This window comes from Hyperolius riggenbachi, chromosome 5 (assembly GCF_040937935.1).
Source record: "Hyperolius riggenbachi isolate aHypRig1 chromosome 5, aHypRig1.pri, whole genome shotgun sequence".
Classification (NCBI taxonomy): domain Eukaryota; kingdom Metazoa; phylum Chordata; class Amphibia; order Anura; family Hyperoliidae; genus Hyperolius; species Hyperolius riggenbachi.
Window position 1 is genome coordinate 259,605,088 of NC_090650.1, and position 27,233 is coordinate 259,632,320.

A 27,233-nucleotide genomic window follows, 5' to 3' on the forward strand; every position below is an offset into this window, starting at 1 on the left:
AGCCAGCGACCTCACTTCTAAAGCTGGAGGGGAGCGGAGGATGGGGGACCCAGGCGAGGGAGGGGGGGTCCGACCCCCCTCCCCGCCGCTAGGCCCAATACCCCCTTCCTGCCCGCTATCCCCTCCAGCTCGGGCGGCCCCCCACACACACACGGCTTGGGGGGGGAGGGGCGGCGATTTTTTTGAATTTTGCCTCAGGCGGCAAAAAGTCTAGGGCCGGGCCTGCTGCCCTCCAAACCTTTCTGGTCACCTATCAGTTAACTTTAACATCAGTAATTCAAGCCCTTTCCTATGTATTACCACCATCACTCAGGCTAACCTCACATCCCCCCCCCCCCCCCCATTGGCCTTCCCCTCTCTTTTGTTCATCTATACTACATTTCCTTATTAGATCATCTCACCAGCATTCCCCCTCCCCATCACATACAGCTCTCATGCTAAAAATCCATTCTAAAACTTTATTGTATTCTAATCACAGCATGTTCAAGTATACAGCTTCAAATGTTCAAGTAATGTCCATGACCCTAGGCAATAAACTCTTTAGATGATAAGATATACAACTGTTACGCCTCATAAAAATAAAAATATTTCATAACAAAGGTAAATTTTGTAATAAAGGACACACCCTTTTCAAACAATAATTTTATTTAATATCTTTACTATACTTTGTAGCAAATATCTTTTCTTTTTTTGCTGATTTAAGTTTATAATAAACTTTAAATTACATCTATTTATTTTAAAATCAAGGCTCTCTTTTATTTATTTGTGAAAATCTCTTATATTTTATAACTATTTTGTTTACGCTTATACATCTATACCCCCATTTGTGGTTTACACTGTCAGATACGTAGTATGTGTAACACCTAAACCAAGGAAAATAAACTCAAAGGCAGTGGACTCTGAAATATATCTTGGCAACAGCAGATAAAGCTAAACTCCCTCAGCAGTCCATACAGCATACTAGCCAATCAGAAACTCATTCGCCCATTCAAACATTCACTTAGCTACTATTTCGTTACTGTTCTCTTTAATAAATAGAGGTGACTTCCCATTGCTTGTTCTTGGAGCTATGCTTTCCTTGATTACTCTGGAATGAGGAAATCATGGTTCTGTGGAGGAGGGACTATGCTGAACATCAGATTGTGATTGGACCATATGTGAACATTTACAGCACATCTTCCATATGACAGATCCCGTGGCTTATATTTAGCAGGTTGTGGTTTATTGAGAGTTGAGCCCATTTCCGTTTCCTTCTCGTATTATTATTATTGTTATTATCATTATTATTAGTTGGCCCAGGGCCTTTCCTGAGTTTCTTTTGCAAAGAAAAAAAGGGCTCAAGGTTTTTATTTCGCTATTTGAAGATGTAAAGCTGAGGTCCGGTTTTGGCTGTTGTTGCTCACTGTTTGGTAACATTTGGCAAACAAAACACAAAATAAATAACGTAACTTTTTCCTTTGATTCTTCTCATTCCTAGATGATTATTGTTGAACGTCACAGAGAACACAACGTCCCCGGAGAACGGATAAGATATTTCCTCTAGAAATCCAGCAGGTGGTGCTAGCGAGAGTGGATTCCTGAAACTTTGGGTCTACTAGAAGATCCGGGTAAGTAGAGCAGAGAGAGACACCATGAGCAAAGGCAGGATGGTAGGATGGATAGGTCTTGGGCTGGCTGATCCACTAGATCCACCGCACATTTGGAACAAGCTGCCTTCAATGTTGAGTTTTTTGGAATCCTTTTTCAGTTTCTCCCACATATCTGCCGCCCCTTCGTGACAGTCTGCGAGCACGGTGACAGCACAGACGTGAAATTCATTCCAGTACCTGTAGGGAACGTAGTAAAGGTAGATGGTTATATTATTTTATGAATATAGCGCTAACATTTTCTGTAGCGCTGTACATACTATAGCAAAACAAAACAAACAAAAAAACACAAAACATACAATGATCTCCTGATCAGTTCAACATTGTACAATCAGGACATCCAGTGACACAAGTTAGCTTACTATCGGGAGAGGAGTGAGATGCTAAACCCATAAATTGCTGTAACCAAGGGCCTACTAACCTGAGCCATTCTCCTCTTTTTAACAAGGCTACATGACATATTTTTATGTATAATTATTCATGCAGGTATAATTATTGAACCAACAGTGAACACGATTCTCCATCTGCAGTCTACTTTCTGTTGTTTATAATTAATCATCATTAAATGCTAAAAGATGAATGCATGAAAGATTTCATTTACCAGAAGTGAATGATCGTTTCATAATCAAAGTTTATATTTTATTCAAGTCTGCATTGCTTGATATATGACAGAGCATCACTGTTTTCGTGGGTAAGGCTCCAGTAATAGGCAGAGACTGGACTGGACAACGGTTCCTCCATGTGTTGCCTTACTCAGTAATATAAAACAATTATGGTTTATTTCCTGTTTTTACTTCGCACACTGACATTAAATTTGTTTTTTAAGACAAAGTAAAATATATTATCAAGAGGTCTCTATTATTATTATTATTATTATTATAGTAATAATACTGATAATAAGAGTGTTGTTATTATTATTATCATCGTTAGAGTCGCATAGCAGTAATGAGTTATGTCACAATTTCTGCACCTCATTGATTGCCTGGTGGATGCACTTTTCTGATGACAGCAGAGTCATAGCAGCTGCCATTTGTAGCATCTCTACTGAACACGTGGAATTCCCATCAGTTGAGATTTATCAGCTTAGATCAAATTGCACTTGTGTGGAATTCTGTAAGCACGCGTCTATTCCCAGGGGGGAACATATATTTAAAGTAGATCAGTGACCTCCTGCTTCCCTTTATCTGCAGATTTGAATCTAGCTCACGTCTCCCTCCCCACCAGTCAGCCACCCTTCCCTACAGGCTGTGTAAGGAGGTGTGTGTGTCCCTCTACGTGTCTGTTTGATATCCCCAGACAGACGCCTATGTTTCTAGTAAAGTAACCCAACCGAATCTAATTTATGAGCACTAGTAAACTGCAACGTTCTTACATTTGTTATAAATGATGAAATCCTGATATGCCAGGGATCAGTCTTATAATATCACTGCTGTTATCCCATTTCTCAAAGGACCTTCCCTAAATCCTTTGCAATGCTTAGAAACATATGACGTAAATTTCCAAGGGCTACAATACGCTCAGCTGAACTACCAGGGGAAATATAAAATACAGAAGCCGGTAAAACACAAATAAACAGGAATGTTTTTCACCAAATAGCTTCTCTGACATTGTAGTAAAAAATATACTCTTTCCCTTCGTTACATAGAAGAAACAATCATACAACCAATAATCACCAGTGGTACATGAACTTGTATTTTGGTGCAGTCAAAACTAGCACTGAACCAGTTGACAGAATTACAGCTTAATTAATGAAAAATGTATAGAAACTTAAAAAGCACACGTGCACAATTCTAGCAGATCAAATGCTATATATATATATATATATATATATATATATATATATATATATATATATATATATATATATATATATATATATATATATATATATTCCCTGAGATAATAATAGCACATAAATATATTCATAGGTTGGCACCAAGGAGGAAAAAGAAAACATTTTGTGCGTTCGATGCAGGATAAGAATGTGAGTTCAGTAGCAGCAAATATTTGTATTTTGTACTACATGTTTATAGTAGGGTGCATTAACAAATTTGCGTAAGTGTGTTAGTATCAAAGTAACCAAGTTCATTGTAACATATGATAAGTTGGACAATAGCCGCATTAAAGCGGCGAAGACAATATTTAGAATATTGTTCCCTATTATAATACAGCTCTCAAACTTCGTAATTTATTTTGTGGAGAATTATCATAAAGTAAAACTTAAACTGAATGGTCATGTCCTGTTAGGCCTGTACACGTGAGAGTGGGACACGCTTTGGAGGCGGAGCTTTATATTAAATCATATATCTCTCATCAAGGGACTATGGGACGAAAAAAAAAGGAAGGAAGAAACTTACGAGCAAATGGTGTTGAGGTTTTTCTCTTCGTCCACGTCTTGTGAGTAGGCTTCGATCTGATCGCCCATCTTGAGCATACAATTGGAGAAGCCCTTAAAGACCGCATCACACTTGCCTGCTGCCTTCACCGCCTGCACCAGGTATGCTGGGAAGAGAGATCAGCACCACGTCAGGAGGACAGCTCCTACATACACTCTGCATTACATCAGCACCACTAAACTTTCCACATCTCCCCAACACTCCCCTTTCCCTCATCCCTGCAATGCAACACCAATTCTCATATCATCCGCTTCAATACAAACTGCACATCCAGTTTCCAAGATAATTTTACAAATACATCTTAAATTAAATGAAATATTCTTGATTCCTCCATACAAACAATTACTTCCATGTTATTCATATGGTTACAATTTAATTTAAGCATCAAAGGTCAGAATATCATTGAGGAAAATACATTAGACTTGTAAAACAGACCTGACCCACACCAAACAGAGGTGACCCTCACCAAAGCCTTTAGATGTAAAGCATACTCCCACATTAAATTAAGACAACCAGCAAGGCACAACAACTATTTTTAAGGGAAAAATATGTCGTGCTTCATCGATAAAGAATAAGGCTCAATAAAACGTCCCGGTTTGTTTTAATGGCAATTAAATAGAATTGTACCCAACACGCAATAAATGAATGTAACGTTGCCTGGAGCATTAAATAGCTGACAAAGGGGGGCTAATTAAATCTAATCAGAATATTTCATAGAGGTTTAATGTACCCCTTGCTGCACTTTATAGAATACTGTATTATTCACGAAGATAATCGTGCATCTATATACACATTCCAATGGATTAGACCTGGCGATGTCTCGATTACACAACAGATACTGCAGTGTTCAGCTATGCACTAGCACTAGTCACCAACATCTGGAGTGAGGTGGGGGGACTCTCATACTGTACTTGCTGTGTGGGTACTGGAGTGGGGGGGGGGGGGCATTTTAGATAATCGAGCACCAGACATTTTCCCTGCCATTAAGAGGATACATCGTTTCTACAAATACAGCACGTTATATGTAAGGTATTCATGCTGGAGTAAATATTTTTGTATATAGCACGAAAGGACAGCACATTAAAATCCATCTCTCCCCTTTCTTTTTACAAATGCAGGCAGGCAGCTAATCATTAATAATGCAAGCACACATTACCACATTCCTTTCATCGTCTGCTCTAGCAGACTCCAGCTCATTTAAAAACACAGCACTCTGCAAGGAAGAGCAGACTACTACGGCCATTCTGCCTATAGTGGGAGCCATATGTAGTGGACGCACCTAAAAGCTCTGCCTTGCTGGTGATTAAACGCACATTTTGAAATACAGGGCGCACTTTAAATGGCCCATTCGTCAAAGTTTACAGGCCACAGTCGGTGCCACAAATTGCATAATTTTGATCAATCAATAATAACAGCTTGCTTAATTGCAGATCTGGCGCTCCAGTATGGATCCAGCATCGCAGCCAGATTGTGCAGCAAGCAGTGCCATGATGATGCTGGACGTGCTAGCTAGTGCTGTGTATGAGCGTTGTAAATCACAATCATACCAATGATCGCACTCGAGTGTGTAATAAGTCTTGGGCACAGGTTTCAGTGTGAAAGTGCCGCCCCTTTCCTACACGTGAGCTGCAGAAGGGAAAGCACAGCACCCCCCCCCCCCCCTTCTTCCTCGTATCCTTGTAGTCTGGGCACTGCCATCACTCAGCCATCATAGTATTTGAGGAGGAGTGTGTGGAGGATGGCACGATGCTCCACGAAAGCAGCAGCCCCAGACCAACAAATCAACAGTCCATAAGTGTGGCAGCAACACAGACAAACAATCTAGATAAACACCAAATGCTCATGTAGCGCATGGAACAATACCTATGAGAAGCTCTCTCACCCAAATGCACCAAGTCAGCATTGCGCATGCGCCTCTGTACAGTAAACTATAATGCACCGAATTTCATCCATTTCCAGTCAAGCCTCATCCTGCACAAAGGATGACGACTCTTGTACTACGTTATTTATTTTTTTCCTAATGTGACAACTATGAATTGAGGAAATAAAGGGTTACTGAAGTGACAGATTGTTTCTGATCAGCTTCAGCAGCTCCCACACACTTTGCAGTTGAAGTGCCATAGTGGTGACTGAGATGTGTGCCAGCCCTGGACGTTATCTGGGAATGGAGACTCGTCCTATATAATTCTTTCCAATGCAGACTACAGGACATGGCCAGACAACCTCATATTCACATGTTCTGTGCGTGGCTTAATGTGTTTCAATGCAGGTGGATTTTTTTTCTCTTGGAGGGGGAGGAGGTGGGAGTTACAATATAATCATTACTGAATATTGAATGGGCGTGCTATATATATAAAGAGAAGAAACTATTTCCTGTAGCAGTAGATTTATGGCACACGGCTATTCAATATTTCAGATTACAGCTATGTAGAATCGGAAGGAGACATGAATACTGCATCCCGTAAATGAAAAATACATTTACAGTAAATACCACCTCAGAATGGGAATACACTGAAGCCGCCATTTCATACAGCAGTTCAAACAGCACAATCTGCCATAATATACATTTTAACTTCCCAAAAACGATGCTATCCCAAATGTGCGTATAACCTACAAGCTACCATACGCGTACACGTCACTTATTCAGAAAAAAGAATCCGTATTAATAATACATACATTCAGAGTGCATTCCAAATGCAAAATACCAGTACTGTATGTAAAAAGTGACGCTACAAAAATCACGACAGACTACAGCATTTTCATTTTTGCATATTTTATTAAGCACAAAACATTTTTATAATAAATACAGGATACACCTATTTACTTCTGTGGATACTAATAATATGCTGTAACAGATACTGTTTTGTACGATGAAAAAAAAAATCACCAGCAGGAATATTACCATTCAAAATACAAAAAAAGACCTAACACCAATTTCCATTGTAAATGTTCTTATTTTTTTTTCAACGTAAATATAGCTTGTAAGGAAGGTTTAACATGAAAAATGATGACATTTTAGAATAGTGGGCCAGGTATGCCTGGAGCCGCCTCGTTCAGCTAATTGCTGCTCCCCAGATCCAGCTACTGCTCGTCTTTTTGCAATTAGCAAGCCATCTCGTATGTGTTGATGTCTGCATATATGGCATCTAATGTCATTACTGGTGTAAAGTCAATTCTATCCCCTCAGATAAGAGTCACAAGGGTGCAAAGGCAGCATAGATGGAGCTGAGATTTTCTAGGGAGCATCCTTTTCAATGAAGCATCAGCTATCCTCACTTAATAAAGCTTTTATTCCTTGTTCTCACGTATTGTCCCTGGCTTCATTAGTTGGGATTATTCCGTGAGAGTGTACGTTGTTAGGCACCGAGCCTGTACTAATGATATGTCTTCATTTGTATACACTTTTTCCTTTACACTGGATGTGCTAATTGAGAATTTTCTTTCTATTCATGTGTTGGCTCTGAACGTCCAGAGCCTTATGGCAATATAAAACAGATCCCAGAACGATGAGTGTGTTGTTGTACTAGGTGTGAGAGCTTCTGTCACTGGGGCCCATATTTCACAGCCTCGCAGAGAAGAGTTGCCAAGTACAGCACTTTCCAGCAGTCGCTGTCGCAGTAGACTGGCATAATGCTGTCCTGGGCAATGTTATGAGTGCCACAGGCGATCTCTATAGAGGGCATCACTAAATGACCCGTAGGCACTGGACATGTACACAGCCTGCAATATACAAACAAGGCAGCCCTCAAAATATATATTCTAGCACAGTGCATTCCAACCAGAGTTTATCTCAGTCAATACACTAGGGTTCATCTTATCTATGTATAGTTCATAATGATGTGTAAATAATATTCATCCAATGCAGCGTTTGCTTCCAGTGTGTAATAACAGATCATGACACAAAGCATGCATTTATTTGCAACATTTAAACACTACTAGACGGATTTAATTTGCAGACGTACATCTACGTTTTCAGCATTAGTTACTAAAGAAAAACACATTTCTCTGCATTATATCAGCAAGGACTTTGAAAACACAACAGATACTTTCACATTTATTTCAGAATCCACAACAAACGTTACGACAAATCTATCATCCGACCCTGTTTCTTCAAACAGCTGAAACTGATACTAGACTTTCACATCTACGTTTCTGCAAAATACAATTAATAAATGCTGAACTCCACCGATGTCACATTGCAGCAGTAAACATTTAATGACGAGTTTGCCCTAGTTCTATTTGCATGCCTACTATGACTATTTTTATACCATCAGAAATAATTACTACGGTTCAATCCAACGTTTGATTCGAGCGTTTGATCGGTTTGATGGCGATCAGGACCGGAGAGCCACTTACCTAGCTGCACAGCAAGGACCAGTAGAATATATCTTCCGTTCAGATTAACTCCCATCCTACATTGAATAAAACCATTGGAGAGCGTAGATATTAATGTGTTACTTGGGAAATCCTGGGTGGGGATTGAAAACTAGGCATTGCAAAGAGAGTCTCGCAGCTGAGACTTTGCAGAGCCGAAGAGAGAAGGGAAAGGAAGGGAAAAGAAGAAGGGAAGAGCCTGGGATGGGTCACACCATTTGGAGAGGGGAGGACGGAGCAGCGCAGCCCCCGCCCACCCCCCTGCCTGGACCTGACGTGAGGAGGCTGGCCATGCACCAGTTGCTTTTATATGTGCCTTGGAAGGGGATTGCCATTTACAGTCATTAGAGGCTGGGATTATACCCTCATTAATGTGCAGCCGGGGTAAGAACCCAGCATCATTTGGCACAGGAGCTCATCCTTCTCGGGACAGAAAGGGTGCATGGAAAGTGTAGAGAGGGAGAGTGGGAGGTCCGCTTAGCTTCCAGAGTAGTCATAGACCTTACGCTCTACATATCAATAAACAGGAACAAAATGATGTCATGTTTAATACAATATAATCTAACATTAACCATTCGGACAGAATAGTCGAGGTTAGGTAGTTGATGGCAGTCCTGTATTCTTCAGTCCCATCTGTGATTTTACTAGCTTACTGTGCGTATTGCAGCGCTGTTTGTTACACAGGTAGGATAGGTAGGTGTGCAGACACACAGACACTGACACCCTGCCTAGAAATAGAACAAAGCCGGTAAGTTTGTCCTGCAAGTCATCATTCATCATTGCACAGGAGGATGCTTTCGTTGCCTGGAGATGGTGGCAGTCGCTGGGTACCAGGTGCGGATGATATTGAGAAGATGAAAGGTAATAGTCTGGAGAGGTGTGGAGCTCTGCTGTCAAGAGAGCCTCTGCCACCACAGGGGATTACTGCCAGCGAAAACATGGACCTTCCAAAGCCCTAAAGAGTTACTCCCCTCTCCTGTCTGGGAGGAGCTGCTAACAAGATGATGTAATCGATCTCTGAATCCCATCAGCTCAATCTTTTCCTTCATGTATTTGTACGGAGTCTTTCTTCAGGCTTCAGAGTGGGTTTCTCTGTTGGAAATGTCCTTTTTGATCTCTCTGACATCTTCATTTCTCCACTTTCCTACTTTGGCTGATGTGCTATCTATCTATCTATCTATCTATCTATCTATCTATCTATCTATCTATCTATCTTTCTATCTATCGGTGGCCACTAATGAGCTAATCTTTTTCATCAAATTCTACCAAATCTATGTAGTATAAGGATAAACCGAGTGCATATATTATTGATTGGATAATTTAGGCAGCCTCTTATATTACATGGAAATAGTAAGATTGGATGGAAAAATTAGATCATTAGTGGCCACCATTGTTCTGCAGACCATTATTTCAATCACTTATTGTGTTTTTATAATGCGTTATCACTTGTACCCTACTGCTAGCCCTTTCACACATTGGCGAGAGGTAATCAGTCCCAGGCTCATGCAGCTACTGCAAAGAATCCTCTGATGTGACGTCATCCAGAGAGAGAGAATAGGAGCTGCTTCCCCAGCACCTGCCCTGCATCCTAATACTCCTTCGCCAAACCCAAAGAGATGGCATCCTTGGCTTCTCCTGATTGCTCGGTGTCGGGAAAGCTAGTGTGGAGGGGGAGCCTGATTGAGAGGCGGGGGAGGAGGGAATCCTTCCTGATCAAAATGATAAAGCACTTCGGTCTAGCAGCCTGACGTAAGGATGCAGTACAGGTAATAAGAGGAGAAACAAATGCCCTTGAGTCGTTTTACCCCTCCTGCTCTCCACTACAGTTTTATCAGGTTTTCTAGCTAACCTGAGCCATTCCCCTTACTTTTTGCTGCATTGCCTTATTTTGTACTGGTAAAAATCTTCTCACATACTCCACATTTTCTTTCACTGCCTTCTGCTCACCTCTGACGTGATGTCCTCATCAAAAAGAAACAACCAACATCTCAAGAATTCAATTAAAACGAACTAGATTATTATTAATACAAATGTGACTATTTTGAACTAGTAATGCTACTACTAGTCAATAGCATAAAACTCACCTTTCCTATTGGTAACCTAGCACTAATGTGATATCTTGAATATTGCATTATTTATTGACTGATATGAATGATCATGCTTTTCATTCACAATTGCTCACAGTTCTCTCTCTGTCATGCTGTGGTTATCCTGCCCCCCCCCCCCCCCCCATCAACTGCTGTCACCTAGTCCCATCCCCAAAGCTTCTATTGCCGCACTGAACACTCTCCCAGTCTCCCTTCTGCTGCAGTCTGTCTGCTCACATCTAATTAAGTCCCAGGACAGAGCTCCAAGTAGCAGCTGTTTCCTCTGGGCTGTCTTTACATATTCAGAGATCTGTGCGTCTATAGGATTCTTATGATGTGAATCCTGTCTTATGATTTTCAACATGCAGTTTAACACAAATGGTCCATCTTTCCCAAGAGGAATTCTTGTTCACTAAATATATGCACAATTAATGCAGCATTACAGACCCCTTTAGGCTCATTATTTCTTGACAAACCTTGCTTTAAATGAGAAATAAAACTGACATATAGAAAGCAAATATCTTAGGTGGTGGAGAAGTCAGTGGTTAAGGTCACCATTGCCAGATGAATAAATATTTGAGCATGCTCCAAATGGCTTGCCTTACTACTTTCATAAAACACGAAGATGTGATTCCTTGCTTTTTTCTACCATAGACAGTTCAGACCATAAGATCTGGAATATCACATTTTATAGCAATGTTACATAAATCAGCATGGAGAAATGTGGATGCCACCATTACTTCCCTCCTATAAAGGCTAGGTACAGGGTTGCAATGTGATTTCTGTTAATTTCAGTATCTTTAGAAATCATCTTTAAGCCTGGAACCCACTACAAAGCGCTATCGCTAATCGCAATCGCCTGCATTTTTAATGAGCGTTTTGTAATCGATTTCATGAGCATTTTCTGGCGATTTTGGTAGTGATTTTAAAAAGTGTAAGCATTTTGCCAGCAATTGTGTAGCGATTTGCAATTAGCATTTTTAATTCTGATTGGTCCTTTCAATTAATTTTAATTTTTTTTACAGTGTGCAGTAATTTAAAAACGCTAGCAAAATCTGTATAGAGATTCATGAGCAATTATGCCCACGTTTATATAATTTACATTGCAGAAACGCTAACGCAAAATGCTAATGCTCAAAAATGCTGCATGTCCTGTGTTTGCGATTTTGCTAATTGCAATCACTCCGGTGGAATTTGGCCCATCTATTAACATTAGCTGAGCGTTTAGGGAAATCGCTAGCAGGACCGGGCCGAGGCATAGGCTGGAGAGGCTCCAGCCTCAGGGCGCAGTGTAGGAGGGGGCGCACAATTCATTCAGCTGTCATTCCTAATTGTGTATGAAGCAGAAAGAAATAAGAAACGGGGATACATAGCAGTGACTGCAAGCCAGATAACTAGATATTAAGGTGTTGGGGAGGTTGTGGGCCCTGTGGCACTGTTAGTCTAATAGCAATCAGTGTGTGACAGCTGGGGTGGGAGGGATGGAGGGGTGCACTTTGGTGTCTCAGCCTTGGGTGCTGGAGGACCTTGTCCCTGCTCTGATCGCTAGAGTTTTGAATTGCTCCCTAAACGCTCAAACATCGCTTTGGTGGGTTCCAGCCCTTAGAAATCATTCAGTGGGAACAAACATGCCAATATATCTGTTGTGATCTGCAGTCTCCCTGAAAGTTTTTTAGTTAGTAGCTAACTTTACAGTCAGGCAACCAGGATTTATGGTCCATTCACATTGTATCCATTGTGTTCAATTGCAACAGACAATACAATTGCATCACAATGCGATTATATTTCAATGATACGTTCACATTGGCTCATTAGTGATGCAAAGCAGTGGTTTCCATGGGAATAAAGCACTGAAGGCTGTGCATTTACCAGGCAACATGCATGTTTAGAGTTGCAGTAAAGCATACTTTTATGTGCTGTATGCGTCACTGTATGGGTACATCACACTTGTACTGTGCAATGCGACTTTTCATCATCGTTGCAATCAGTGCATAGTGTACATGGACTCTTTCAGTAGGAGTTTGCCAGTGACAGCCACTAGACTTTTCATGTAATATCACTTTAAACAAAGTAATTAGCTTTGAGGTTGCAAAGTAGAGTGCATTTATATGACGATCCTGACACCATTCAAAACCCAGCAAAGCTAACAAGGAATTCTAGAGTGTATCACAATTGCAAGTGAGAATTCCTTCCACAGAGGACTATATGATTGATAGAACCACACTAGGACTACATCATACAGTAGTGTAGCTACAAATCAGGGGCTCCCAAAATAATACCTTTATCGGGTCCCATCTGAAACTGCTAAAAGAAGTGCAAGCTAATTTGACATCGCTCTTTTGATGCTGGGGTTTAAGTTTAGGTGTGGAGGAAAGTTAAGGTTAGATGTCCACGGGGTTAAAGGGAACCTAAACTGAGAAGGATATGGATTGTTCCTTTTAAAATACTACCAGTTGCCTGACTCTCCTGCTGATCCTGTGTCTCTAATACTTTTAGCCACAGCCCCTGAACAAGCATGCCGATCAGGTGCTCTGACTGAAACCAGACTGGATTAGCTGCATGCTTGTTTCAGGTGTGTGATTCAGCCACTACTGCAGCCAAAGAGATTAGCAGGGCTGCCAGTCAACTGGTACTGTTTAAAAGGAACATCTATATCACTCTCAGTTAAGGTTCCCTTTAAGGTTAGTTGCCTACTGGGCTGTTAAGGTTCGGTGCCCACTGAGAAGGCTAAGGTTAAGCGCCCACCAGGGTGGTTAAGGTTAGGAACCACTGGGGGGGAAGTCAAGGTTAGGCACCATTGGGGGGATCAAGGTTAGGCACCATTGGGGGGGGGGGGTTTAAGGTTAGGCACCACGGTGGGAGTTCTTTCTGAGAGTAGGGAGAGGTTAGGTCATAGTCAAATATCAACTAATGTTACCGATATTTCACTATAAGAATTAAGTAGTAGAGTATCTGTAACACTGTTTTACTACCGGCTATTTCCTGCGCCTGTGGTGTTTTCACATGTACACACCCCATCACTCTTCCTTTCTCCACCCAGCAAGTGCAGCCACCATAACTTGCCCACCAACAACAGCAAGTGTGTCAGCTCCCCCTTACAACTGCAACCCCCTTTTACAACTGCGAGTCAACTCCTCTATTCCCCATAGCAAGTGATGGCACTTTTCTCCTCCATCTTTCTCATGATGAATGGTGCCACCATTCTTCTTCCCCCAATGACTGCGGCCGGGGCTCCCCATTCTGGCTATCCCATGTGAAATGCACATATATTACCCCACATAAATGAACAGCAGCAAATGTTACCTCAGTCTTTGATCTGATGTTACCTTGCGGGGAGGGGGCCGACATAATTTCTCCCTCCCTCTACATGGGCCCTCCTCCTGTGTCCCCCTGTTGCAGATCCCAGCGGTGCAGTCAGTCTCACCGACTCCTGATCGATGTCTCTATACATCCTTCTCACTAGACAGCCGCTCTCTGCCTACTGTTCTGCACTCCCTGTGTAATCGTGCGAAATGCAGAACAGGAAGTGGTGAGTGGACAGCTGGTGATGAGCATGGATGGAGACATCAATCAGAAGCAGGTGAGACTACACTCAAGCTGCACTACTGCAACAGGGGAGACTAAAGGGGGAACCGTGGAGAGGGAGGGAGGAATGAAGACGGCCCCCTCCCTGTGGAAGTGTGCGGGTAGGAGGGACAATCAGGAAGTGACGCATCGCATTGAGAGTGGGATGAGTAACAGTGCCTTGAGAATGCAGATGATTCATCCTTTTCAAAGGGAGGAAGGGTGGGGATGAGAGGAGGTGGTCAATCAGGGAGGGGAGCCGCTTTTCTAACGTAAGGTGCCTTACGAGTCTACAGTGCCTTACGGTAAATCTGGGCCTGGGTGCAAGTAACAGTTAATAGTGGGTGCAACAAAAAATTTTGAGGCATGTAAATGCCAAATATTTAAGCCCTCTGCTACAGTGAGTGAGAAAATTTTTTTAGTTAGCACTTTTTTGGCGTATGTGTCGTAGCGTCCCCGGTGAGTTGGGCGCCAGGAAAGATGAAAACTCCTCGGCATTGCTAAATACTATTACCTCTTTGAGTTGTCGCAACTCAGAGGGAGATGTAATTCAGGGTTTGGCAGTCGCCGGAGCCCCGAATTACCGTTACACAACCCGTGCAGCATAACATTTCTGCTATGGGCAGTTGAAACCGCTTCCTTCGTTTTTTGGGGTCTACACATTAAAAAAAGCCTTTGTGTAAAATATGTTTTTTTGGGGGCGAAATTTTGCCATTGATCTCCCTTTGCCATGCCACTGCCTGAGTTTTTGGACAGTTTAGACACCACGGACGTTCAGTTTGCAAACTTTTACAGAAATGTTTGCTTTCATTTGTGAAATTCATTCCCGATCTTCATCTATCACTTTGGACTGGATGGCCAGTCCTATCCAGTCTACCCATCAAGCTCTCTATGCTCCAGGAGCAGTGATGGTCAGCAATGCAATTTTTTAAAACATGGCAAAAAGTGTACTGAGTTGAGAAGAGCCTCTCTTATGGCTTTGAGGCAAAAAGAGAAACACACATTCTTCATTTTTGTGAGATCTCTTAATGCTGTGAATGGTATTATGGAATCAGTTTACATAGCTTAGTTCTGGGATTCCCAACAGTGACATTTTGTATTGGCACCACACAGTTTGCTGTGTATGTCAACATTTTAAATGGCTTTGCTTGTACTCAACAACCTCACTCCAAAAACATTTTTAAAGGGAATGTCAGTCAAATGAAAAATCTTTTCTATTGTAGTTTGACCTTAAACTGTTGTCATGTAGCAAATAGTATTAGGCATAACTGGTCTCCTCCTCAGAGACCTGTTATTTAAACATTGTTCATGGGTAAAAAGGATGTTTTCTTAGAATATGTAACAAGAACATCAAACTAAAAGCAGAAATGGACATCAGTCACAGTAAGAAAAAAGTCATCTCCAGTACTCTAAATTTGAGGGTTATGAAGGACCACAAAAATAGCCAGTACCCAGAATAGAGGCAGAAGGCTGCTGAAAAAGTCACCAGTCTCAGAAAAGATAAGGCCTAAAATTTGCCTAAAATATTCAGCCACACTCTATTTATAATATATACAGTATATATATTTAGTTCATCACTTTGTAACTGAAGTCAATGGCCCTTATTCAATTAACTTTTCCCCTGAGTTTTCTCACAGGAGATGTTTTCACACCTTATCAATGAGTAGAGATGGGCTGAACGCAAATCTCCACAAAGATTCATGAACCGGCAAATCTGGCGAATCTCCATAGACTTGTATGGGCAGGAGAATACTAAAACCTAAAGGGACTGTTTCTGATCACAAAAGTGATGGAAAAGTTGTTTCAAGGGGCCTAACACCTGGACTGTGGCATGCAGGAGGGGATCCATGGCAAAAGTCCCACCTAAAATTACGTAATTTACACAGAGTCGTGTTTTCATCTCTAAAGGGCAGAATTCCCATTACATTCCTAAATTAGTTCAATAAAGTGCGTTTAAATGTCTGGCGTGGGTATACGTCCATCAGGTAGTGTAAACGTTATGCCCGCTTCACACTGACAGACCGAACATCACGTTTAACACACTGCAGTCCACAAACAACTGCAAAGACCTTTAGTGATTACATCAGGTGAGCATATCTTTGTTTTTACTAATTCACACCTCCAGGACATAAATGTTAGTCCTCTCGATGGTAATCTTAGTGTAGTGGTGTGTAGTGGCTGCCGTGCTTGTGCGCACAATTGTGGGAGTGCAGGCGATCATGGTTTTCCAGCCTCTATGCTCTGGCTGAGGTAGTTCAATGACAGTTAAGTGACCAAAAAACACTGATTCTGCATTAAGGCCTGATACAGGGGGCAGTAGTGGATACTAGATGCCAGAAGTGGTGCTAAAGAATTTTTGGGTTATGATTGGCAGAGGCATCTCTAGGCACCAGCTGATAAGCCATCTGCCTGGAGCGGCAGATTTATTTGGGGGCGCTTCTAGGGGGAAAAAAGTTTATTTTTCCTGTCCGTAGAGACTGAAAACTGAGGGTGCGGAGATAAAACGTTCTAATGAAAGCATCTGCTTCTCAGCCTCTCATAATGAGTCTACAAAACTTTTGTCTACAACACTTTGTATGATGTTCCCTAATTAGTTGTTATCTCAGGATCTAGAGTGTGTCTGTTAACTCCTGTCCCGCCCCTCCTTATGACTGTGAAAACACATCAGCAGAGGAGGATGGTGTCTTTCTGGGAAGCAGGTACAAGGCATTCCAGAACGGACTGGCCAGGGGTAAAGGGGGGAGCTTTTCCTCCAGGCTGCTGGTACAGTGCCTGGTGCTTTGATGCTTTTCTTGTATAAGGCAATGTGAAGCATTAGGCTGGCTGAGGAGGCTTGCCTTATGCAGAGTCCAAAGAAAAAAGCTCTGTCTGCTCTCTCACCATTGTAAAGTCTGCATGTGGACAGCTTGATAAAGTATCACACTGGGTGAAAAGTTTTCCACTGTCCTAGACTCCAGGAGGGCTGCTGCAGCTTGGGTGAGACATTGGCAGAGGCAGGAGTCACATTACATGCAAGTAGCCTCTGTGTGATGTGGGACTGCAATACTATCTAAGCTCTCTGCTCAATCTCAGTATCTCTCCACTTCTCTTCTCTCCCTTATTAACCTTCGTTTCCCCCTTCCCCTAGTGCTGGCTGTCTTCTTGTCATACAGGAAAGCTAAATAAAAGTTATTTTCTCCCCTCTCTCTGGATAGGGTAATAGTTAAGGGCTTTATGGCACTGGTGACCTGGGTTCAAACCTCAGCAAACCTCAGCTATTCCTGCTCAGTAAGCCAGCACCTGTTCAGTAGGAGACCTTGGGCAAGACTCCCTAACACTGCTACTGCCTATAGAGTGCGCTCTAGTGGCTGCAGCTCCTGAGTCCACCAGGAGAAAAATGCAATATAAATGTTCCTTGTCTTTCTCTACTTTGCCCCCCACCACCTCTTACCCTCACAATTTAATCACCCCGATCTTGTTACTAGTAACCCTAGCCTATAGCTGTCAATACATGCATTCATTTTTACTGACAGATTCTTTCACTAGGATTGAATCTGGTGATTACCAACCACCCAGATCGATTATACTTTCGACCAATGAATCCGTTGCAAAAATGTATCAAAATTACGATCAAACAGTACATTTTTCAATTGGACACAGTGGTATAGAGGCGGTAGATCGGCTGCTCGTAGTATTGCACTGAACCACTACTGTAATACGATTATTTTCTGGTGAACTGTTGCAGCATTGTGATTATTTTAATGAGGGGGATTTCCTTGCCTGGAGTGACAAAATGGCCAGAGGCGCCCCTGATGATTGATGCATTACTAGGACCAGCAGACCTCTCTCCAACAGCACTGACGTCTTATACAGGGGCCAGTAGTGGACACTAGATGCCAATATGCTGTAAAGGATTATTGGGTTATGGTCGGTGCACTACTAGGACCAGCAGACCTGTCTCCAGCAAACAAGAAAAAAAAACCCTTACAATTTGCCGGTCCAATTAGCTCCAATCGGCCACCCCACCAATAATGATTAATGATTTCTCTCTCCATCTTTACAGGGTGGCCTTTTATATGGATACACCTTAATAAAATGGGAATGGTTGGTGATATTAACTTCCTGTTTGTGGCACATTAGTATATGTGAGGGAGGACATTTTTCAAGATGGGTGGTGACCATGGTGGCCATTTTGAAGTCAGCCATTTTGAATCCAACTTTTGTTTTCCCTCCTCACATATACTAATGTGCCACAAACAGGAAGTTAATATCACCAACCATTCCTATTTATTAAGGTGTATCCATATAAATGGCCCACCCTGTATTAGTAGCTCCTCACACACTTAAATAGCAAGATGGAGTGAGAATCCCTCCCTCCCCCCAACTTTATATCTGTCTGTGGTGGGATCTCTGTTGATTGGCTGATGAAGTTTGTTGTGCATCCTGGGAGCAAATGATTCACCTATCAGACACCCATTCTGCATTTACTGACTGTTAGTAGCAAAAAGGTTTCTGTACCGTGTTAGCCAAACAAATTATGTAGGTAGAAAAAACAAAGTTTTGTAAAAGTAATACCTTTATTGACTAACTGATAGAGTTAAATTATGCAAGCTTTTAGGGATCTAGTCCCCTTCTTTGGGCATATTTCTATATTGCAGCTAACATCTGAAAATATGCCCAAAGAGAGAGACTAGATCCCTGAAAACTTGCATTATTTAAATCTATCAGTTAGCCATTAAAAGGTATTACTTTTACAAAACTTTTTTTTTTCTACCTGCACTTACTAACAAAATTTTAGCCCCATACTGCCCCCTACAGTTGGCCCATGAACATTTAGTGAAAGGCAACTGCAAGGCGCATCACTGAACCGTACTCGTGGAAAAGTTCAGTAAGTGACAAAGGCCCCATTTGCAGTGAGATTGAACTTTATATTCTCACTTGCTCATCCTTAGCTGAAACAAGTGCTTGTCCTGTTTCAAAAGTACCCTGTGTTTCCTACAGCTGGATCCACTTGCTTGGAATGATTGTCTCTAGCCTGTAAAGCTACATACACATGATAGATTAAACTTGGCTGAGGAGGGCAATTATAACTGTCTCCGGCAAGAACCTAGCATGAGTACAGCGTCCCCTGATGTGTCAGCAAGCCATGATAGATCAATGCTGAGCCTTGACCGAGGGGAATGTTCTGCACATTCACCTTGCATGTTGTGCGGCACTCCTCATGCACTGTTCCATCGACCATCCCACCACACAGATATTGAACGCATCACTAGCCTGCAGGCTAGTGACATATCGGTACAATCTCGGCCCTGCACTGTCACCTGCGAGTCCTGATCCCTGCCAGGCAACATACCTTGTATGAGGTTTAACTTACACACTTGATATGTTTCCTGTTTCTGGTGTCTTTTAAAGCAAACTTAGCAAACTAAGCAATCAATCCTTATCGGGATCCCCTTAAGGCAATCCACTATAAGCTGCAAACCAGAAATGTGGTATACAGTGGGTTGCAAAAGTATTCGGCCCCCTTAAAGTTTTCCACATTTAGTCATATCACTGCCACAAACATGAATCAATTTTATTGGAATTCCACATGAAAGACCAAAAGTGGTGTACACGTGAGAAGTGGAACGAAAATCATGCATGATTCCAAACATTTTTTTACAAATCAATAACTGCAAAGTGGTGTGTGCATAATTATTCGGCCCCCTTTGATCTGAGTGCAATCAGTTGCCTATAGACATTGCCTGATGAGTGCTAATGACTAAATAGAGTGCACCTGTGTGTAATCTAATGTCAGTACAAATACAGCTGCTCTGTGAGGGCCTCAGAGGTTGTCTAAGAGAATATTGGGAGCAACAACACCGTGAAGTCCAAAGAACACACAAGACAGGTCAGGGATCGAGTTATTGAGAAATTTAAAGCAGGCTTAGGCTACAAAAAGATTTCCAAAGCCTTGAAAATCCCACGGAGCACTGTTCAAGCGATCATTCAGAAATGGAAGGCACAACTGTAAACCTACCAAGACAAGGCCATCAACCTCAACTCACAGGCCGAACAAGGAGAGCGCTGATCAGAAATGGAAATGCAGTCAAGAGGCCCATGGTGACTCTGAACGAGCTGCAGAGATCTTAAGATCAGGTGGGAGACTCTGTCCATAGGACAACTATTAGTCATGCACTGTACAAAGTTGGCCTTTATGGAAGAGTGGCAAGAAGAAAGGCATTGTTAACAGAAAGCATAAGAAGTCCCATTTGCAGTTTGCCACAAGCCATGTGGGGGACACAGCAAACATGTGGAAGAAGGTGCTCTGGTCAGATGAGACCAAAATGGAACTTTTTGGCCAAAATGCAAAACGCTATGTGTGGCGGAAAATGAATACTGCACATCACTCTGAACACTCCATCCCCACTGTCAAATATGGTGGTGGCAGCATCATGCTCCCCCCGAGCATCTCTTCAGCAGGGACAGGGAAGCTGGTCAGAGTTGATGGGAAGATGGATGGAGCCAAATACAGGGCAAACTTGGAAGAAAACCTCTTGGAGACTGCAAAAGACCTGGGACTGGGGCAGAGTTTCACCTTCCAGCAGGACAATGACCCTAAACATAAAGCCAGGGCAACAATAGAATGGTTTAAAACAAAACATATCTATGTGTTAGAATGGCCCAGTCAAAGTCCAGATCTAAATCCAATCAAGAATCTGTGGCAAGATCTGAATACTGCTGTTCACTGTCCATCTAATCTGACTGAGCTGGAGCTGTTTTGCAAAGAAGAATGGGCAAGGATTTCAGTCTCTAGATGTGCAAAGCTGGTAGAGACATACCCTAAAAGACTGGCAGCTGTAATTGAAGCAAAAGGTGGCTCTACAAAGTATTGACTCAGGGGGCCAAATAATTACGCACACCCCACTTTGCAGTTATTTATTTGTAAAAAATATTTGGAATGATGTATGATTTTCAATATACTTCTCACATGTACACCACTTTGTATTGGTCTTTCACGTGGAATTCCAATAAAATTGATTAATGTTTGTGGCAGTAATGTGACAAAATGTGGAAAACATCAAGGGGGCCGAATACTCTTGCAACCCACTGTATTTGTATGTAAGAGCTTTCACTGCCTGTCTGAGCATGCAAATCTAGAAACAGCCATTTATACATACCATACACTGACCTCCACCTGTGCTCCTGAAAAGGGTTCTTTTTTTACTTTAAAATATTTAATACCTTTATTTTATCCTCATTCTTATTCCATACATACAATTATTTTATTAACTCTGCATTGTCCACCTGCTTTGTCTGTCCATATATCTCTTCCCCAATTTTAACACCTTAATATTGCTGTCATATCACATATAATGCCTTCTTTCATTATTGCATAAGCTACAAGTTTTTTCATTGCAGTCTCTTTCAATACAGACAAAGCCCATATAATCCTGCAGCCTCCCAGCATCACATGTCTGCATTGGTTTGCCTGTATGGCATGTTTATATATTTCCTCCCTCATTCCTTCTCTCCAGACTCATGGTGGACTATTTACACGTCTAAACTACTAGTCCTAAAAGACTAGTTCTAGCCAACCACGTTAAAATGCAATTGTATGATATAAACCATTCAATGTAATAAAAGAACTGCATCAAATAGCAAATCACAAAATTAAGATCAGTTTATTGGCATTTAGCTAAATATGAAGAAAATTGATCTATAAATTTATATTTTAAATAATCGACTTCAATACTTTTAAGTCAGCATTCAAACCAGTTGCATACTAGGATCATTTTGAAGTCTATCAGTGTTTGGCCAGCATTAGTTTGATAGTGAATTAAAAGGGAAAACCATTGCCATAAGATGGCAAATATATTTAATTTTAGAATTCACTGATCTGGTACATGAGTAAGCAGATATCCCTTAAAATTAATGGACTTGGCGATCTCAACTACTTCCACCATTTACTAGTGGGCCTACAAAAATGAGTTTACATTAAATCTCTGTGTTCAAACATATGCAGTAAGTTTTCTTATACTAAAAGCCTTGGGCTTTTGGCACAATCACACTCTTATAATGACAGTAATGACAGGAACCTGAGATGAGAGACATATGGAGGCTGTCATATTCATATTTATTTACTTTTAAGCAATACCAGTTGCCTGGCAGTCCTGTTGATCTTTCTGGTCAGTACAAAAGAGGAGCCCTAGTTGTGGATAAAATCATTTAAAACCAATTTTTAAACGAAAAGAAAATGAGGTGGCTCTCTTTTCTTTTCATTTTTAAACTGGTTTTAAACTATTTTATCCACCACTAGGGTGACTCTTTCATCTCTTTTGTGCATCTTATACCCCAATAAGCTTCTAGTCTGAGGGGTGGAGACAGGATACACGTGGTCTTACCACTGTGGCAACCTGTCCCTTGTTTTTTAAAGTAGAGCAACTAGTTCCAGGGTCCACAGTGACCTCCCCGAGTGGAGTCGGGTTTATTGTCTCCACCTGCTTCCTGTGGTCGGTTGCCCCCCTGCAATCCACCTTTGTAGTACTCTTTTATTACTACGAATGTTCACAACATATTTGCACTATTGGGCTCCCGCTTTTGTCTCCTGTGTCTTTTCCTAGAGGGTGCTCACACACCCACACCCCACCAAGATTCTGGTCAGTAGTGTCTGATTCAAACAACTGAAACAAGCATGCAGCTAATCTTGTCAGGTTTTTGTCAGAAACATGTGAAATGCATGCTTATTCAAGGTCTATGGCTAAAAGTATTAGATGCAGAGGATCAACAGGACAACCAGGAAATGTGCATTGTTTAACCACTTGAGGACCGCGGGCTTTACCCCCCTTAAAGAGACACTGAAGCGAAAAAAAATGATGATATTATGATTTGTATGTGTAGTACAGCTAAGAAAAAAAACATCAGATACATCAGTCTAATTGTTTCCAGTACAGGAAGAGTTGAGAAACTCCAGTTGTTATCTCTATGCAAAAAAGCTATTAAGCTCTCCGACCAACTTGGTCATGGAGAGGGCTGTTATCTGACTTTTATTATCTCAACTGTAATTATACTGTTTACTTTTCCTCTGCTAGAGGAGATATGCGCCTCTGTGCATGCGGCGGTCCTTGCGGGATCCACTTGCCGGCCGCCTCTGTGCAGTGGGCGGTCGGCAAGTGGTTAAAGCAAATAAATATGGAAACCTCCATACGTTTCTGACCTTGGATTTTCTTTAAATTTCTTCTTTAGTATGCTGGCCTATCAAATATTTGTTCTTGAGAAGTGGAAACATTTAGAAGCAGCAACACAGCTCAACCAAAAGGCAGTTGGCCACAGATGTCTAGCGAGCAGAACCTCAGTTTCAAACTACTTCCAGAAGCTGGAGGTATTTTGATCTCCTGAAATGTCCAGTCAACAGATTCAGGCATGGAGGAATAGCTTCAGGCTTTGCTGTGGTTTTGCAGAGTGGGAAATTTCTGCTTGTGAAACATCCCTTGTTGACAGGTAAAAAAAACCCTCTCCTAGCATGCCAATTAGCTTTAAGCCCCTTTTACACTTACCGCACTATCATATCCCACACTACTCTCCCCCACCTCAGCTCGTGTCAGTGGTTATTAAAGTCTATGAGACATGCCACACTATTTGAGGTGTGACGTGGTGCAAGGGAAGTGCTCCGGGTGCTGCAGACACTGCAATGCTTTACACTACGACTCCCGGAAATGTTCAAGCCCTTTCACATGAGCAGTTGACAGGGAATGAAAAGACTGTCAAACTCTCACAAATGCTTGCTGCTGCCTGGTAACTCCTCACTGCTGCCTGGCAACTGCTTGGTGAGCACTCAGTTCAACTGGTCGTGTGAAAGGGCCCTAAATTCTCTTTTTTTCTCTTTTCTTCGGCTGCAACGCAGCATTGTCAGAAGGATATTATTAGATAGCTTTCACCACTAGATTTCATAGAAAGAGCAGCTTTATATACAGAAAGTCAATGAGGTTCTAATAATTCTGGCTTGGATACAAATTTTATGCAAATTACAACCTGCATTTGGCCTATTCCAAATCAATAGGGGTCGTATTTAATTGGCCCAATTCCAAGTTTCATACAATTTGTGTGTGTGTGTGTGTATATATATATATACTGTGTGTGTGTGTGTGTATGTAATTAGCAGCTGATTGATCTTCTCTGGGTCTATGTTCCATTTCCATGCAATAGATTTAGGTGGCAACTTCACCCTCTCCCAACTAATCATTTAAAAACGTTTGAAAGAGGAGCTAATCAAAGGAGGATCAGGAAGGTGTATGGGAGATTTTCCTGGAGTTATCTTTTCATGTTATTTACCCTTTACCTGGTAACTAGGATCTCAACATAATGTACACATACCTCAGGGTGTACTTATGTTTGGCTTAGTGGGTACTTGAACTATTTACAGTCTATTCATTAACATACGTTTTGAGATGAAGAATATTAATTATATTTAAACAAAATGGAATAGAGATTTTGAGCTAATTTAAAGCACCAGGGAATGTTTAGACAGCATTCATATACAATCATGGAGCACTCCTGATAAATATATATGTTTGAAGGACCACTTGAGATTATCTTAATCGGTAGTTGTTGAATCATGTCATTCATAAAAGGGTACATGCTGTGCTAAATATCAGGAAACGCTGGTCTAGGGTATTAAAACAACAAACCCTGTTTTTTTCGAGCTATCTTTATTTAAGAAAGTGTTTAAAGAGTAACTGTCGGGCATAAAATCAAAAATCAATTCTTTATTTTTATCTGGTAAACAATAAATAAGGATGCTAATCAGGCAATCCAAAAGTTATAATTACTATTACTTTTCTTGTTGATAAATTATCATTTCTATATTTGATCAGTGCGCTCCTCAATAGATATTCTAAATATTGATAAATCTTAATAAATCTCTGTCTGGTCGGATCGCTATTTTTCAATTGTGTGTGTCACACTACGTACAAAATTTCTATTCTATGGAAACAGCGCTCAACAACCCACATATTAATACACAAGATTCCACATTTAAAAAGTCCACAATGCCCTCAATAGGTGTGATCCACAGGTATCCAGTTAATAGACCAAGCAATAATTCTTAATATACAGTTCATAGCAGTAATGATATATTCTCACCGGAACAATAGGCCAACCACTAACGATTAGCAATCACGTTTTTGGACCATGCCAGCACACGAACTCCTCCACTGATATAGGACTCCTCAGATGTGTGTATACATGTCATATGAAAGAGAGACACAGCAATAGTGTAATACCGTTTACAGAGCATACACTATCCAGCACCACCAGTGCTCCCACTCCACTCACGGGTCACCCTAAAGTGCCTCCACCAGCTATGCACTCAAGCCTCTCACCAGATAATATGGCCGACCCTTCACAGACCAGCAGCTCTAGCTTGTTGTGATGACTTTCTCTTGTGTCAGCAAAGAAATGATCTAGGGCTCAAACAGGTGTACCATAGCGTAATTCCATTTAATAAAATATATTAAAAAGAGCAAGTGCACTTACAAACATCCAGTTAAAATGCGCATATAAAACAATCCTCGAGGTGATCCAGCGTCTGACCGGCTCCTACAGCGCCGCCCGACTAGTTTCGTCACTTGGACTCATCAGGAGCTTAGCTACTAGGAGCCTGCAGACGCTTTTAAACAGTTTTCACATCACATGACCATATGATTCAGTGAGCACCATTCGCTGAGCTCTTTAGCTCGTTTCTAACCTCACTGTCTATTGGCTCTACTTTGTGTGTTATCAGGGACTACATTACCCATCATTCCCTAGGATCAGATCTATCCCAGGCTGTCCAATTGGGTGGTTAGGGTCACAAGCCCCTCAGGGCTCCACCCCTCCAAATTCCGCCCTAAAATCTGGATTTCTGTAACTCCTATCAGACGGACTACAAGTGGCAGCATGTTGAACGGATTTCCGCATTCAAAAACGGAACTCCGCATTCAAAAAACGGAATTCCGCATAAAAAACGGATTTCCGCATAAAAATTAAAAAAAAAAAAAATTTTTTTTTTTTTTTTTCCTTTTCCCTCTCTTTCTCTTCTTTTCCTTCCCCTTCCTTCCTTGATCTTGCGATCCGGAATTCCGCATCATAAGAGGGCAAAAAACCTCAACAGACTAAAATCATGGGTCCACGGTAATGCTTCCAAAAAAGGCTACACCAGCTACCATAGGAAAGGGACAATTGCTCTACTTTTACCTCTGTTTCTAGGCGCTCACTTCCACATATGTAACACCATGTATATTACTACAAATAAACCCCTTTCTGTCCATAATGCCCCCACCCCTTAATACACATATTCACCAATTACAATAACTGAATTGAATACAATTTTACCTTCACATTTGTGTCCCCCATCATTATTTATATATACAGCTCCATTCAATCCTCCCTTCAATCATCAGCTATATGACAATTCAGATCAAGCTCAACGTTCAATCCACCCGGCTGCATTGTTTTAAGATCATAAATCCATTTTGTTTCCATCTGTTTTTCCTTTGTTTTTTTTGAATGCGGAGTTCCGTTTTTGAATGCGGAAATCCGTTCAACATGCTGCCACTTGTAGTCCGTCTGATAGGAGTTACAGAAATCCAGATTTTAGGGCGGAATTTGGAGGGGTGGAGCCCTGAGGGGCTTGTGACCCTAACCACCCAATTGGACAGCCTGGGATAGATCTGATCCTAGGGAATGATGGGTAATGTAGTCCCTGATAACACACAAAGTAGAGCCAATAGACAGTGAGGTTAGAAATGAGCTAAAGAGCTCAGCGAATGGTGCTCACTGAATCATATGGTCATGTGATGTGAAAACTGTTTAAAAGCGTCTGCAGGCTCCTAGTAGCTAAGCTCCTGATGAGTCCAAGTGACGAAACTAGTCGGGCGGCGCTGTAGGAGACGGTCAGACGCTGGATCACCTCGAGGATTGTTTTATATGCGCATTTTAACTGGATGTTTGTAAGTGCACTTGCTCTTTTTAATATATTTTATTAAATGGAATTACGCTATGGTACACCTGTTTGAGCCCTAGATCATTTCTTTGCTGACACAAGAGAAAGTCATCACAACAAGCTAGAGCTGCTGGTCTGTGAAGGGTCGGCCATATTATCTGGTGAGAGGCTTGAGTGCATAGCTGGTGGAGGCACTTTAGGGTGACCCGTGAGTGGAGTGGGAGCA

General features: G+C 41.6%; 1 protein-coding gene across 1 annotated transcript; it reads right to left on the minus strand.

Moving 5' to 3' along the window:
• Positions 1-658: 658 nt before the first annotated feature.
• NRN1 (neuritin 1) lies at positions 659-8,640 on the minus strand. The gene is made up of 3 exons (XM_068234619.1): positions 8,399-8,640; positions 4,004-4,148; positions 659-1,826 (listed from the first exon to the last, which is right to left on the minus strand). The coding sequence occupies exons 1-3, from the start codon at positions 8,451-8,453 to the stop codon at positions 1,595-1,597; spliced, it is 432 nt and encodes a 143-aa protein (XP_068090720.1). The 5' UTR covers positions 8,454-8,640; the 3' UTR covers positions 659-1,594.
• Positions 8,641-27,233: the final 18,593 nt, after the last annotated feature.